This window comes from Rana temporaria, chromosome 1, assembly GCF_905171775.1.
Source record: "Rana temporaria chromosome 1, aRanTem1.1, whole genome shotgun sequence".
In the NCBI taxonomy this organism is placed as follows: domain Eukaryota; kingdom Metazoa; phylum Chordata; class Amphibia; order Anura; family Ranidae; genus Rana; species Rana temporaria.
The window spans coordinates 584,511,243-584,527,126 of record NC_053489.1 but is presented as its reverse complement, the minus strand read 5'-3'; the positions used below and the strand labels follow the sequence as shown (position 1 = coordinate 584,527,126).

At 41.1% G+C, this 15,884-nt stretch overlaps 1 protein-coding gene across 4 annotated transcripts in view; it reads right to left on the bottom strand.

Moving 5' to 3' along the window:
• The window catches only part of YIPF7 (Yip1 domain family member 7), a 77,033-nt gene that overhangs the window by 44,712 nt on the left and 16,437 nt on the right, over positions 1-15,884 (bottom strand). For 2 of the 4 annotated variants that reach the window (XM_040335006.1, XM_040335007.1), the window contains exons 3-4: positions 12,726-12,901; positions 9,016-9,157 (exon numbers count right to left, since the gene is read on the bottom strand). In XM_040335006.1, the coding sequence (XP_040190940.1) occupies positions 9,016-9,157; positions 12,726-12,901 (318 nt within the window). Of the gene's footprint in view, positions 1-9,011; positions 9,158-12,725; positions 12,902-15,884 lie in introns of all 4 variants that reach the window. The other 2 variants (XM_040335003.1, XM_040335005.1) reach the window with 2 other exon arrangements.

Below are 15,884 nucleotides of genomic sequence, written 5' to 3'. Positions count from 1 at the left end.
TCTGTGAATAAAGAAAACATATACTGCTTCATTCAATTATTTTTATTGTGACTTTACACCTACATAAAAATCAATTTTTTTGACCTCCAGGGATAATATTTAGTGTTTTAGATCATGACAAATGGCATCTACCCCAATCTATAACTAGAAAGTCAGGGTGAAGTCTGAGATTCTAAACTACATTCTTATTCCATGCAAGTGACTCACACAGTTCTGTAACCACAGGGACAACATGACAGCCAAGCAGTGGCGGCTGTTGCTTCAAATTTTTAGGGGGGAAAACAAACTGGAAAAAAACACACCAATTGCAGCCACTGTGCCCATCAAACACAGCTACTGTGCCCATCAATTGCAACCACTGTGCCCATCAAACGCAGCCACTGTGCCCATCAAAAGCAGCCACTGTGCCCATCAAAAGCAGCCACTGTGCCCATCAAAAGCAGCCACTGTGCCCATAAAGCACAGCCACTGTGCCCACCAAACGCAGCCACTGTGCCCACCAAACGCAGCCACTGTGCCACCAAACGCAGCCACTGTGCCCATAAAACGCAGCCACTGTGCCATCAAATGCGGCCATTGTACCCATAAATTGCCACCACTGTGTCATCAAACGCAGCTGCTGTGACCCATCAATTGCTGCCAGTGTGCCCATCAATTGCTGCCACTGTGCCCCATCAGTTGCCGCTACTGTGCCCCATCAATTGCCGCTACTATGCCCCATCAATTGCTGGCAGTGTGCCCATCAATTGCCGCTACTGTGCCCCATCAGTTGCTGCCTGTGTGCATCGCTCCAGGACTTGCCTGTCTCGCAGCGGGTCATGGTGACGTCCTCCATGTCCATGCTCCTTGATGTCTTCTCCCGTCCTCTCTATCAGGCACCTGTTGTTTCAGCCAATCAGGTGACAGGTAACAGACCTGAGCACCTGATTGGCTGAGAGGCGGGTCAGTCTTAGGAAAGCAATTTATTCACTATCCTAACACACAGTATGGCGCCCGCTGTTCACCATTTTGGATGCCTATTAGAGCCTATGACTCTAATCAGGTGCTTTAAAAAAAAAAAACGCCACCCCTGCAATGCATTAATCTATCTATAGTGATAGAGATGGGGAAGGGGATATCACCGCTCTAGGTAGGTCAAACGAAGGTGAAAACCTCTCCTCCAGTTTAGAAGCCCAGGTGCTGGCAATGCATATAGCAATAAAACAGGAAGAAGTTCTGGACAGCTGCACTCCAAAAGAAATGTTGCCTTTTATTCAAAAAATGAAATAAAAAATACATGCCACAGCAGAACGGACAGAAGAACCGACGCGTTTCACACTAACAAACAGTGCTTAGTCATCGCATTTTTTGAATAAAAGGCAAAATCTTTTTTGGAGTGCGACTGCCCAGAACTTCTTCCTGTTTTCTGGTGATAGAGAGGTGGCAGGAGAGAAGGGGTGGCGCCCATGCGCCCTTTATGGACGCCACTGCAGCCAGAATCTAGTATTTATTAAGAGGTGACAAATGGCTGCCCTTATAGCTTCTCTGTTCAGGTTCCCTTTACTAAAGTTCCACCATAAGAAGAAAATTTATTTTGCAGCTGAAGTTATACAGGATCTGGAACACAAATAAAAGAAGGGCACATTTTCTAATACATTTCTAATGCACTGTGCGGCGGGTCTATTATTCAGCACCATGCATTTCCAAATAACCTTCATTTTCAGACACTGTAGGAAAAACATCTGCGGTCTTTTTACTTGTCAGCTACATTTTTTATTTACATACAAAGCAAAATCAGTTTAACTTAACTGAAGAAACAACTACTTAACCTGAATACTGAATTTCTATCACCATTTTGACCATTGAATAATTGATTTCTTGGGGACATATAACAGCTTCACAGTACTGTTATCTCATATTATTTCCTCGTCTCCAGCACAGCTCTTCAACATTCATTTCCTGGGAGTGTGAAAAGAGGTATTTGACAAGGAAACAGAACTGGTTCACTGAATCTTTTCATTTTCTATCCCAATATATTTTCTAAAAAAGCATATTTATACAGATTCAAAAGTTTTTTTTTTTTGTTTATTTGGACTAAATATACAATATGTGGCTAAAAGTATGTGAGCACCTCTCCCAGTGAGGTGTTCAGGTTTTCAGTGAAGTCTATTGTAAATGCTAGAGTGTCATGATCCAGCCTAGAGTGAGGAGGTCGGGATCATATGGTCAGTGAAAGCCTGTGTCCAAAATATAATAATAGAAGTCAGCACTATGGATTTCAATAACTAGACAGCTAATATCAAGGTTGGACATGCAAAACTCAAAAAAATTTGAAGATGAAATTGTAGCGCCTAGAAAACAATGGGCCAGATCCTCAAAAGAGATACGCAGGCGGATCTGCTGTTCCGCCTGCGTATCCCTGTTTCTATCTTTGGAACTGATCCACCGAATCAGTTTCCAAGAGATAGACAGAAGATCCGGCAGGTGTAATAGTTTTACACTGCAGGATCTTAAGATGCAGTACCGCGACCGCCGCTGGGGGCATTCATCGTCGAAATTACGCGTCGGGTATGCTAATGAGGAGTTACGTCGATCCTCAAAGCTTTTTCGCGTTCGCTACGTCGCCGCTACGTTAGTTTCCCGTCGCTTAGTTACACTTTTGTAAAGCATCCCTACTTTTACACAGCAGGCGTACTGCTGTGTAAAGTATGGCCGTCCTTCCCGCGTCAAATTTTTAAATTTTACGTCGATTGCGTAAGCCGTACGGGAATACGGAAATACGCTACGCGCCGCGCCGATCAAAAAATGACGTCACGTTGCGCAAAGCACGTCGGGAAATTTGCGTCACAACCATGCGCAGTACATCCGGCGCGGGAGCGCGCCTAATTTAAATGGGACTCGCCCCATTAGATTAGGAACGCCTTGCGCCGGACGGATTTGAGTTACACTGCCGCAAATTTCCAGGTAAGTGTGTTGTGGATCGATACCTAACTTAGGAAATTTGCGGCAGTGTAACTTAAATCTGTTAAGTTACGTTGCGCTGCGGGGCTGTGGATCTGGCCCATTATTTCTACAAACAAAATAGCGTGCAAACAGACTCATTCAAATTCAATGTCAATGCATTTCCTTCTTCACCATAAAATGTGTATAAAATGAAGGTCCATAAAACTTCAATCACCCATCAAAGTGAAAAAAAAAAAAAAAAAAACAGAATAAAAAACTGCTTAAACTACAGGCACCAAAAAACTCATGTCAGTAATAAATGAGGTTCCCCATTCTGCTCTAGCCTCTGTCCAGCTCCTCCAAAATGTTGGCTCCACCACAAGTGTATCAGATTGCTGTTTAGACAAAGCTCCCATACCAGAGCAACAAAAGGGGGGGGGGGGGCATAGTGTAGTATTCAAATCAATAGTGAATATACTAGTTACACTGCTCACCAAATATAAATGTGGGTACGACCTCAACAAACATATATCTGTGAGATCTTCCACCGTGATCAAAAGATATCTACTTTGAAAAAGTGTTCCACCAATCACCAGACAGAATACAATCTCACCAGAGATATTGATACCCAGTAATAAACAGCATTTTACGCCAGTTCAGAATATATGATGTCCTCACTTCCCCCACCAGGGCCAAATGGTGTCAGATAGCTGTACAAAATAAAGCTCACACAACGCAGCAATACAAGGGGACCAATAGTTTAAAAACAATTGCTCTTTATTCCTCAAATGCCCACCCAAACTAAATGAAACTGCAGCATTGTACAATTAACCAGCTGGTGCAAACAAAAGCAAACTGCTCAGCACTTACATCAGTAGCCACCACTCGAGTTCCAATATGGTGGTGTGACCTCTCGCACAAAGCCCCACGTGTTTCACACAAACGTGCAACCTCATGATTAAGCTCTGGGGTTGAGTGAAATGCATTGGGGCATGACTTGGCTGGAGCTTGGGTTGAAGCTATCATTTCACATATCCACAGGGTCTTGCAGTGATGTGAGGCGCAATGGAGCTTTTTTGTCTTGTGCATCCTCTGGGGTCTCCAGGGAGAAAGTGAGCGGTCATATTTATGTAGCCTACTCCTATAACTTCCTGTTCCTCCTCCATTTTAGATGTCATCATTTCCTGTTTGGTGGAACTTCCTGTTCTTCGGTCGTTGTAGATATCATCATTTCCTGTTCCTGTTTGGAGGAACCTCCTGTGTGATTAAACCTTTCTGAGGTGATAGAAATGTTATGGACCTTCATTTGATGCACAATTTAGTGACGAAGTAATAACATTAAAGCTGAAATTTAAATAGGCTATTTGCACACTATTTTGTTTGTGTAAATATTTATAATTTTTGCGCTAGATTTTCACACTGAAAGGAAAGCCTGTGTGCAAGTCTGATTGCACACTCTGACTAGAGGTGTCAAGAGCAAACTCTTACATACTGTATTCTAGATATGTGCATTCCCGTTCGTACGAATGTTATTTTCGTACGAAAATGTTCATTTTCGTACCCGCAGAATAATGTGTACATACGAAAAAATGTAAGCACCAAAATACGAAAACGACGGGATTACGAATGAGTTGCATAATGAACAACCGCAAATACGGACGAATAATCCGACGAAAATACGACAAAACGAAAACGGCAAAAGAACGAATATGACATCTATAACAAAAGACTTGCATTCTGTATTTTGTTTGAATCCTTGTTCTGTTTGTATTTTTATTTTCAGTCGTATGTTCATATGACATCTAACAAAAGATTTTCATTCTGTATTTTGTTTGAATCCTTTTTCTGTTTGTATGTTCATATGACATCTATAACAAAAGATTTTTCATTCTGTATTTTGTTTGAATCCTTTTTTTGTTTGTATTTTGATTTTCAGTCGTATGTTCATATGACATCTATAACAAAAGATTTTCATTCTGTATTTTGTTTGAATCCTTTTTCTGTTTGTATGTTCATATGACATCTTATAACAAAAGATTCGTATTCTGTATTGCTTTTTTCTGTTCGTAATTTGGTTTCAAAATACAGAATGCAAATCTTTTGTTATAAGATGTCATTTTCGTTTTTTTGAATGGACAGTGAGTGTAGTTACTGAAGCAGCTTCTCTTTTGTGCTGAGTACAGTAGTACAGTAAAGCCAAATAAACTTTTCTGTGGATTTTCGTCTGAAGGGAGAGATCAGTTTTACGAAAGTACAAAATGACGAAAATTCACGAAAATTATTGTCTAACAAGTAACGAACATGGATTAAACAGAATAACGAACCATCACGCATGTACAAAAATAAAACGGTAACCAAAATACGAAACGATCGGAATACGAAAAAATCGCGTCGTACGAAAAACGAACGGGAACGAACAGGAAAACGGGCGTCTTTCCAAAAAACGAACGGGAACGAACCTACGGAACAATACGAAACGGAACAAAAAAAAACGAAAACATTTTCTGTGCACATGTCTACTGTATTCCCACTGAAGTGACAAGCCTTTAGCGGAAACAAATTCTCCCACACAAGTTGTACACGTTTAGCTCCAGCAGGCAGGGGGCAGTGATTTGATGTCACACACTGTACAGCATAGAGCAGGAAGCTGAGTGTAATCTGAGACCTAAGTTTAGCAAAAGGACACACGCCTCTACATGGGAAACTGCTGAGGCTGTCAATTGCAGATGTCTAAAATAATTTTACTGCATTATGTGTACTTGACTGTTCCGATGCTTTATTCTGAACTGACTGTGTTATACTGTGTCTTTAATTAGTCTGGGTCCAAAATTTTAAAACATGCTTCAAAATCGAACCGATGGCCTGCTGCCCGATCGGTCCAAACCGATGGTTAGTACAGAAAGCATCAGTTCAAAACCTGCGCATGCTCAGAATCAAGTCAACGCATGCTTGGAAGCATTGAACTTTGTTTTATTCAGCACGTTGTGTGTTTGACGTCACCACGTTCTGACCCTATTGGTTTTTGGAACGATGGTGTGTACGCACATCAGACCATCAGGCCACTTCAGCAGTGAACCGATGGAAATGGCCTGTCGGACCATTCTCATCGATTTGGAACGACCGTGTGTACGCGGCCTAAGACATGCAAGCAGCACAAGATATCTTTACTTCTTCCACGACCCTATCAACAGTTTAGGCTAAGTCAGGTTAATTTAAGTCCGTCTGGTACTGCAAGAAACCATAGGAGTTTTACTGCTTTTACTGCTATCGAGGTATGGCATATGCCCACAGCAGCAGAGTTTTACACACATTTCTGTCTGCTACAGCAGCCGGAAGTGAATATAAATCTGACAAGCTGACTCTCTATCCTAGCTATTAAGAACTCAGAAGCAGCAATCGTTTTGTCACTTCCAGTTTGTACCCTTCAGTGGGGTGTAAGGGAGACATCAGAGGTCTTGCAGACATTTAATATGTCATTAAAGAGAACCCTATGTGATAGCTATACATGAAAAAAAAAAAAACACAGTTTGGAGATGACTACACACAAAAACGTTGATTGAACTACGCATGTTACACATGGTGGCCCCACACACCAGCGAGCAATCATTTTAGTGCTATGGTTCAGGGTGAAAGGCTAAGTTTAACTTTTGCAACATGCTACATGTTCTGCCTATATTTAGATTGCTTTTGCCACCAGTTCCCCCTCACCCCCCTCTTTTCGGCTTGACTGCGGGCAGGGGATCTTCTCCCTGCACCCGCCGTCACAACTTAAAAACAGTGTGGCCATGCGGGGCTCCATCCACATGGCCACGCCATTCACTCACAGTTTCCTGTGAATTAATGAACTACAAGTGCCATCAGCCACAACGGCTGACAGCTTGTAGTTCTGAATGAAGGGTGCTGATGAGCACTCTTGTAGTTTATTCACAAGCCCTGCAACTTTCAACAGACAGCCCATATGAAGGTATGGGTAGAAAACTGCAGGGCATGTCTGCAGAAGCCTGACCATTGCACTACTGATCAGGGGTGGAATGCTTTCCAGGCTCCTGCATGAAAAAATTATATATTTTTTTCCTACAAAAATATGTGCATTTATAGTTTTTTTTTTTTGTGAACTTCTACTTTAACTCTAAACTGATGATGTGTAAGGGATTTAAACCGTGGCCCATGGAAAAGGTTGGGTACCAAAGTTTGCCTGCATTTCACTGGCAGGTACAATTATAAGGCTTGACATGTTGGGTATTTTATTTATTCTACCACAAAATTGGGTAATATGTTGCGTTTGTGTCCAATAAAACTAACTTTGGTATATTTTTTTACTGAAAAATTACAATTGATAAAACTTTGCACTAAGATTGTATAACATAAATAAAAATTGTGGCTGCCAATATTTTATTCTCCAGGGTCTCTGCTTTTTAGAAAATATATATTGTTTAAAGGTTTTGAAACAAATTTTTAGTCCTAAAAATTTTTTTTTTTAAATCTGCACAAAATAACAAAAAAAATGTCTCTAGCAGAGAAAAGGTTAAAAGATGTTGATGGAGGAAAGTTTCCTCTGTTACTAAAAGCTGAATTAAACATATTCAGCTAGATTCAAGTATACCGCTGCATCTTTGCGGTGGCGTAGCGTATCGTATTTACACTACGCCGCCGTAAGTTAGCTAGGCAAGTACTGTATTCACAAAGTACTTGCCTGCTAAGTTATGGCGGCGTAGCGTGAATAGGCCGGCGTAAGCGCACTGAATTCAAATGAGGATGTGGGGGGCGTGTTTTATGTAGATTAACTGTGACCCGACGTGATTGATGTTTTTTACGAACGGCGCATGTGCCGTCCGTGTACATATCCCAGTGTGCATTGCGGCAAAGTACGCTGCAAGGACGTATTGGTTTCGACGTGGTCGTAAATTACGTCCAGCCCTATTCACGGACGACTTACGCAAACAACGTAAAATTTTCACATTTCGACGCGGGAACGACGGCCATACTTAACATTACTAGTCCAGCTATTTGATGGAATAACTTTACGCCTGAAAATGCCTTACGTAAACGACGTATCTTTACTGCGACGGGCGCACGTACGTTCGTGAATAGGCGTATCTAGTGATTTACATATTCTACGCCGAACGCAATGGCAGCGACACATAGCGGCCAGCCTAAATATTGCACCCTAAGATACGACGGCGCAAGCTGTCGTATCTTAGATAGGTTTAAGTGTATCTCTGTTTGAGAATACACTTAAACTTAGGACGGCGCAGATTCCGAGTTAGGTCGGCGTATCTACTGATACGCCGGCCTAACTCTTTGTGAATCTAGCTAATTACCTTGATTCCTTCAACTTCCACTTTGTGCACAGAGATTGGAAAAATTACTCTTGGCATCACATTTACAGCCGATGGTTCAAAACTTTAAACATGCATTGAAGTGTGTAGTTGTATTCGGTATTTAATGTCTGAATCATCATTTATCTGTTCATGCTTTATTTCTCTATAAAGCATCCCCCACCATGCAAGTCTTATTTATTCTCAGCTGCATCTTCATATAATTAGCATCACTTTTACAAACAAACCAACCTTGAGCAATGGCATTATTACTGTTATCGCGATGAGCTGCCAGTGTGTAAAGCAAAAGTCTGTAAGATAAGGGCCCGTGAATTAGTTGTTTTACACTTTGTCATGTCAAACAAGGTCTAAGGCTCACCGTGACTAATGCCATTTATCATCTATAATTACACTTTGCCGTTCCTAATTAGAAAATATTTATTTGCTCAAGAGCCCAAGAAATGTGCCTTTGTAAAATCCTTGCAAAATAAATTGGTTAATAATTCAATTTTTTCCCCCCTCTTAGTTGAGATTGTTTTGTGAATTATATGCCACCAGAAGTGTTTTCCATAAGAAGTAAGACCCTCTCTTAATTTCTTCATGCTGCATGATGGTTTTACAGGAGTAGAATCTCAAGATGTATGCTGCAACTATAACATTATTTTAAACAATGCATCACAATATGCTTAGACAAACATGAAATCATTATCTGTGATAAACAGCTTTAGAGAATGTATCGAGTAATTATCCATAATAAATTCAAAATTATACCAACAGAAGCGTGGAGCCAAGTGCAAAACTAAACATCAAGGGTCCTGTCAGGTCTGTTTCATTCATTATGCTGCCATCTGCTGGCTTCCATGGGTTGAGAACCGTTAAAGTTTTCTGCCAAATGTGATTAAAGTTGATTCCCAGCTCTGCAGTAAAAAAAGATTTTAAAATATTAATCGCTATTTATGCAAACAAATGTCTAAATTCTTGTGTTAATGTATATTTATTTTTTATTTATCTATATATTTTATTATATATATATATATATATATATATATATATATATATGCACATACATACATACACAGTATCTCACGAAAGTGAGTACACCCCTCACATTTTGGTAAATATTTTATTATATCTTTTCATGTGACAACACTGAAGAAATGACACTTTGCTACAATGTAAAGTAGTGAGTGTACAGCTTGCATAACAGTGTACATTTTCTGTCTGCTCAAAATAACTCAACACACAGCCATTAATGTCTACACCCCTAGATGAAAATGTCCAAAATGGGACCAACGTGTCAATATTTTGCGTGGCCACCATTATTTTCCAGCACTGCCTTAACCCTCTTGGGAATGGAATTCACCAGAGCTTCACAGGTTGTCACTGGAGTCCTCTTCCACTCCTCCATGACGACATCATGGCGCTGCTGGATGTTAGAGACCTTGCGCTCCTCTACCTTTCGTTTCCAGATGCACCACAGATGCGCAATAGGGTTTAGGTCTGGAGACATGCTTGGCCAGTCCATCACATTTACCCTTAGCTTCTTTAGCAAGGCAGTGGTCATTTTCGAGGTGTGTTTGGGGTCCTTATGATGTTGGAATACTGCCCTGCAGCCCAGTCTCTGAAGGGAGGGGATCATGCTCTGCTTCAGTATGTCACAGTACATGTTGGCATTCATGGTTCCTTCAATAAACTGTAGCTCCCCAGTGTCGGCAGCACTCATGCAGCCCCAGACCATAACATGCCCACCGCCATTCTTGACTGTAGGCAAGACACACTTGTCTTTGTACTCCTCACCACACAAGCTTGACACCATATGAACCAAATAAGTTTATCTTGGTCAGACCAAAGGACATGGTTCCAGTAATCCATGTCCTTAGTCAGCAAACTGTTTACAGGCTTTCTTGTGCATCATCTTTAGAAGAGGCTTCCTTCTGGGATGATTTAGTGTGCAGCATATGGTCTGAGCACTGACAGGCTGACCCCTCTCCCCTTCAACCTCTGAAGCAATGCTGGCAGCATTCATATGTCACCAATCTGTCCGTCTATCTCCTAGTCTGTCCACTTTTAGGGTGGCCTATCCTGCCTCCAGCTAACAACTGAATCTTCTACTCCCCTCATCAGCTCATCCCTCACAGTCCCTACATTTTGTTTCACCAGCCTCTCTCTCTTAGATTGTAAGCTCGCAGGAGCAGGGCTCCTCTAACCCTCTTGTTTTGAATTGTACTGTTGGTGTAGTGTCTCCCTACATTGTAAAGCACTGCGCAAACTGTTGGCGCTTTATAAATCCTGTATAATAATAATATGTCTATTTCCCAATGACAACCACTGTATATGACATTAAGCATGTCCACTCAACTTCTTTGGTCGACCATGGCAAGGCCTGTTCTGAGTGGAACTTATCCTGTTAAATCGCTGTATGGTCTTGGCCACCATGCTGCAGCTCAGTTTCAGGGTTTTGGCAATCTTCTTATAGCCTAGGCCATTTTTATGTAGAGCAACGATTCTTTTTTTCAGATCCTCAGAGAGTTCTTTGCCATGAGGTGTCATGTTAAACTTCCAGTGACCAGTATGGGAAAGTGAGAAAGATAACACCAAATTTAACACACCCGCTCCTCATTCACACCCGAGACCTTGTAACACTAACAAGTCACATGACACTGGGAGGAAAATGGCTAATTGGGCCCAATTTAAAAATGTTTTACTAAGGCCCCTTTCACATTGAGGAGTTTTTCAGGCGGTACATCGCTAAAAATAGCGCTGCTATCCCGCCTGAAAAACTCCTTCACTGCAGACTCAATGTGAAAGCCCAAAGGCTTTTACACTGAGGCGATGCGCTGGTGGGAGACAAAAAAATCTCCTGTCAGCAGCATCTTTGGAGCGGTGAGAGGAGCGACATGTATACCGCTCCTTCACCGCTCCTTCCCACTGAAAACAATGGGAAACCATGGCAATACCGACCGCAATGCGCCTCTATAGAGGCGCATTGCGGGCGGTATTAACCCTTTATCGGCCGCTAATGGGTTTTGATACCGCACCGCTAGCGGCTGATTCCCGCGGCAATCCCGGCGGTATATCGCCGCTATTTTTAGCGCCGTTATACCGCCACAGCGGCTCCCGCCCCAGTCTGAAAGGGGCCTTAGGGATGCACTCACTTTTGTTGCCATTGGTTTAGACATTAATGGCTGTGTGTTGAGTTATTTTGAGGTCACAGCAAATGTACACTGTTATACAAGCTGTACACTCACTACTTTACATTGTAGCAAAGTGTAATTTCTTCAGTGTTGTCACATGAAAAGATATAATAAAATATTACAAAAAAATTATTGGATATGTTGTATAGCAGAAGTAAAAAAATATTAACAAAAGTTTTTGGTCTTTTTTCATTTACATAATAAAAAAAACAGTGGTGATCAAATACCAGCAAAATAAAGTGCTATTTGTGTGAAACACAATGATATACATTTCATTTGAATACAGTGTTGCATGAGCGCTCAATTGCCAGTTAAAAGAGAGCTGTTCTGAATAGCAAAAAATGTCCTCATCATGAAGGGGGTAAAATCTTCCGAGCTTGGTGGTTAAATCAAAAAAAGTGTAAAGAAAATAAATTGTAATAATACAAATAAAAAGAAAAGAAAAAACATTTAAAAGCCCCCCTCACTCCTGTATGCGCTCTAATGCAAACATGCAATGTAGAGTGCATATGTAAGCATAAATTGCGCCAAATATGTTAGTTATCACCACGTATGCTGCAGTGAGAGGAATTATTCTAGATCAGCAATTCATGATTAACACTAAAAACTAAAGATATGTAAATATTTTTAAAGCATCTTCTAACAAGAATTTTGTGATTTTACAGGCGCACACGGTTTTTGGATTTACACGTTTGGTATCTATTTACCCCATCTTTTATATTTTACAAAAAAAAATGGCAATTTTTATTGAGTTTGATTGTAATAAAATTAATTTTAGGGTAATTTTTTCCAGAAAATATGAGACACTTAGTAGAAAATCGTACAAATTCCAACTACGATTATTAGACTCAGACTCAAAGAACTCCTGTCCCAGGTGTGGGGAAAGACGGCCCCCTTATCGCACTGTTTCTCAAAATGCCATTTTGAAGTAAACTTTTGCATTCACTTTGCAAAGTAAACGTTCACTATGTGAGGGAATTTTCACTTAGCTTAGTCTATGAAGAGAAGTTGTGTCCACTTAACCAATTCAGCCCCGTAGGATTTTATCCCCTTCTCAGCCAGAGCACTTTTTACAATTTGGCCCAGCGTCGCTTTAACTGACAACTGCGTGGTCATGTGACGCTGTACCCAAACAAAAATTGCATCCATTTTTCCCGACAAATAGAGATTTCACCTCTGCGGTTTTAATTTTTCAAAGACGAAATTATTTCACACCCACAGAGGGGTATTTTCTTAGCACGTAATTCCCTGAAAAACATAATTTTACCTCCTGTTGATATATTCTCATTACCTTCTAACAAAGGAGGTTCATCTTCAAAGTTGTCACTGGGCTGAAAAATATATTGTGGTGGACCATATGGTGGATCTGATGCAGCATATGATGGTTCTTCACAAATATAACCAGGCTGATCCAATGAAGAAGACGTCATCCCTGAGTAAAGATATTCTTGCTTTCTTGTTCTGTAACTGCAATAAAATTATCAGGGTATATGGATTGTAGCGGCATTCACAATAAAGTGGAATGCCCAGCACAAAAACTCTCTTTTAAATATACTCCTCAATATCCACAAAGAATATTGTTGTCCCGGAGTTCAAGTTTAATTTACAATGTAATTGTACTTAGTTTCTAAAGTGATATAGAGAGATTTAAGGAGAAAACTATTTAAAGAGGACCTGTCATCCATTTTAAACTCTGCTGAAGAGCAGACACAAGACACAAGTTATGTGCTGCTAATTATGATTATTTAGGAAAGTTCACATCTTTAAAAAAACAATTTTGCTTCTCGTATGGGTCATGACCTCTTTAACTTTAATCTCACGATTGGTATTTATCTTTCTAATGAGAATCTGCTGTGTGACCAGCAAAGACACTCTCATTGGACAGGTAAATGTCACTTGGCAGTGTACTAAAATTATTGGGGCATTGTGCTAGTAGCAGAATAAAACAGAGGTTATAGAGTTAAAGAGAGGTCTATAAGGGGAGTGTTTTGGTTAACAGGGCTTTTGTGTTATCTACTCTTAGAAATATAATTATTCTGAAATGATCAACCTCTTAAAGACCTTGGTCATTCTTTGGTAGACTGCGCAGGGCTTCAGTTAGGACACAAGGTAGTCCTGGTCCACACCTTTGTGGCTCTGCAAACCATGTTTTGTGCAGGCACATCAGCCCATTCTTTTGAATAGGCTGCCGTGCCTCCTAAAAATGCAGGGAAAAGGCCCCTGTTCTTTTTTTGGAATCATAGCTTGCACAGAAATCGCAAGTCTAATGTGGTTCCCAATGCGGGAAGCGGCTGCAACAATTTTCAGTGCCTGTGGATGCCATAAGCCTTAGTGGCACCCGCACACATCACCTGTATATTCTTTGTGGGTGGTTGGGGCTGCAGATAAGGCTGCGGGCCCGCAACAGGAACCACCTGCACAAGTGTGAACCAGGCCTAAAATTTTAAAACTTTCTTTTAGTTGTAGATATAGTAAAGAGGAATTAGAGTAAAGAGTGTTTCTTAACCTTTTTCTAGTAAAGGCACCCTTGAAATATTTTTTCAGACTAGGGGCACCCATGTGTCATGTTTCGCAGATCATATGCAAAATTACATAGGTTCTTGACATGCAAAAAAATGCACTGCTCTTCAGCAGACACGCAGGTGTCAATAATTCTTAATGGTACCCCCACGCATTGGCAAAGGCAGTGTGTTTTTGGTGTGGTAATATTTTTTAAAAAAAGGGCTGAAAATTTTCTTCCCTGCATTTCTGAAAATAATGGGCTGCCCTTCATATAGCACGCAGCTGCACAGATGTGAACCAAGGGCTTGTTCACATTTGAGGTTGGGGGGCTGCTAAAACCATGGCGGTTAAACTGTTTTTAACACCCCCTTTAGCTTTAGAAGTGGCAACTAGGGATGTACACATGCTGTGGCTGGAAGTATACCCCCACATAAATGGGGCAGTGCTGCAACCATCTCGCAACTGTGTGCATTGGATTGTATTTAGAAGGTGAAAACAGGTATTGAGGAGGCAACATATTGCCTCTTCGCTGACTGTTAAATGGCTCTGAAAATCAAGAAAATCTAGGAAAATCAATGAAAATCTGAGCATGGATTGGTTTTTAGAGGGGTAGCAGTCCTTTATACTATTACCAACAAGCCCTAAAAAAACTGTTATGATCATACAAGAATAGAAAAAAGGATTCAAGTGGTAGTAAAGTCTTTTTTTTTATTTATACCTACAGGTAAGTCTAAAATTAGGCTTACCTGTAGGTACAGTGAATATCTCCTAAACTTGTACTATTTAGGAGATATTCACACTGCATGCAGCTGGTGTCCTCTGAAAGGACAGCATACCCGTACCATCCCTTCAGAGATCTCCCACATGCACAGGAGATACATCATGGCTGGAGCACACAAATCTGGGAGAAAGATTACGACAGCGTGCCAATGTAGGGCTTCGTTCTAAAGGGAAGTATTTCATAATGTGCTAATATGTGATGCATACTACCACATTATGATACTGCCATGAGATTACACACATATATATGCACTAAACACACACACACGTGCATACGTATATTGATACATACACATGTATATAAACACACAGCATTTTTAAAAATTGCAGGACTTTACCTCACTTTGACAGCCAGGCACTGAGCTGTAGGGGGAGGCAGAGAGCACAGCACACACACTCAGGAAGACACCTCCCCTTCCACTGCTTTCCCTTCAATGACTGCATGCCACAGTTTGAACAAGCTCCCACAGTGCTGTTTTATAGTTTTGGCTGAGGATGGCCTCATCTCAAAGACTTTCTCTACCAAGATACCCCAGTTAAGAAAGGCTGGATTAAAGCCCCTTTTAGGTTTTTATTCAAGATATTCACGCTCTTTATTTGTCATGTTACCATTATCATTAATAGTGTAAGATTGGGGTGATTGGACTCCAGCGGTAGGTGCGTTTTTAGTGAGTACGCCAGTCCAGAACTGAATTTTTAAGGGCCTGGTAGCCCACTGTTATTTAAAATAATAGAAAAGTTCAAGATATCTGTAGCCCACACAGGGGGTTCCACCCTTACTGTATCTGGCACACCGTGTGCTCCCTTTACCCACGCTGAGGAAGTCCCGCTCATGGGATGTAACGCGTACAGAGGGTAGGAGCTATGCAGAACGTCACCCACGACCGCCGCAGATTGCAGACAGATGGTTTTACATACTGATGTATGCTGTTATGCTGACACTCGGCACACTGAGTGTCCTTACATATGGTGGTATCCCTGTTGGAAAGTCATTGGGTTTGGATCCGTGGTGCTAAATCCCATCCATCCGTTTCCTATGGAGGCTGTCAGCTGTTAATACAAACAGATATGCTTTGTGATCCGCAAGGGTCTAAGCTCTGAGGTGAGAGGCCATCTTTCACTGGTGGTGGATATTATATGGTGTCATCCCCCCTTCACTTTTCACTCT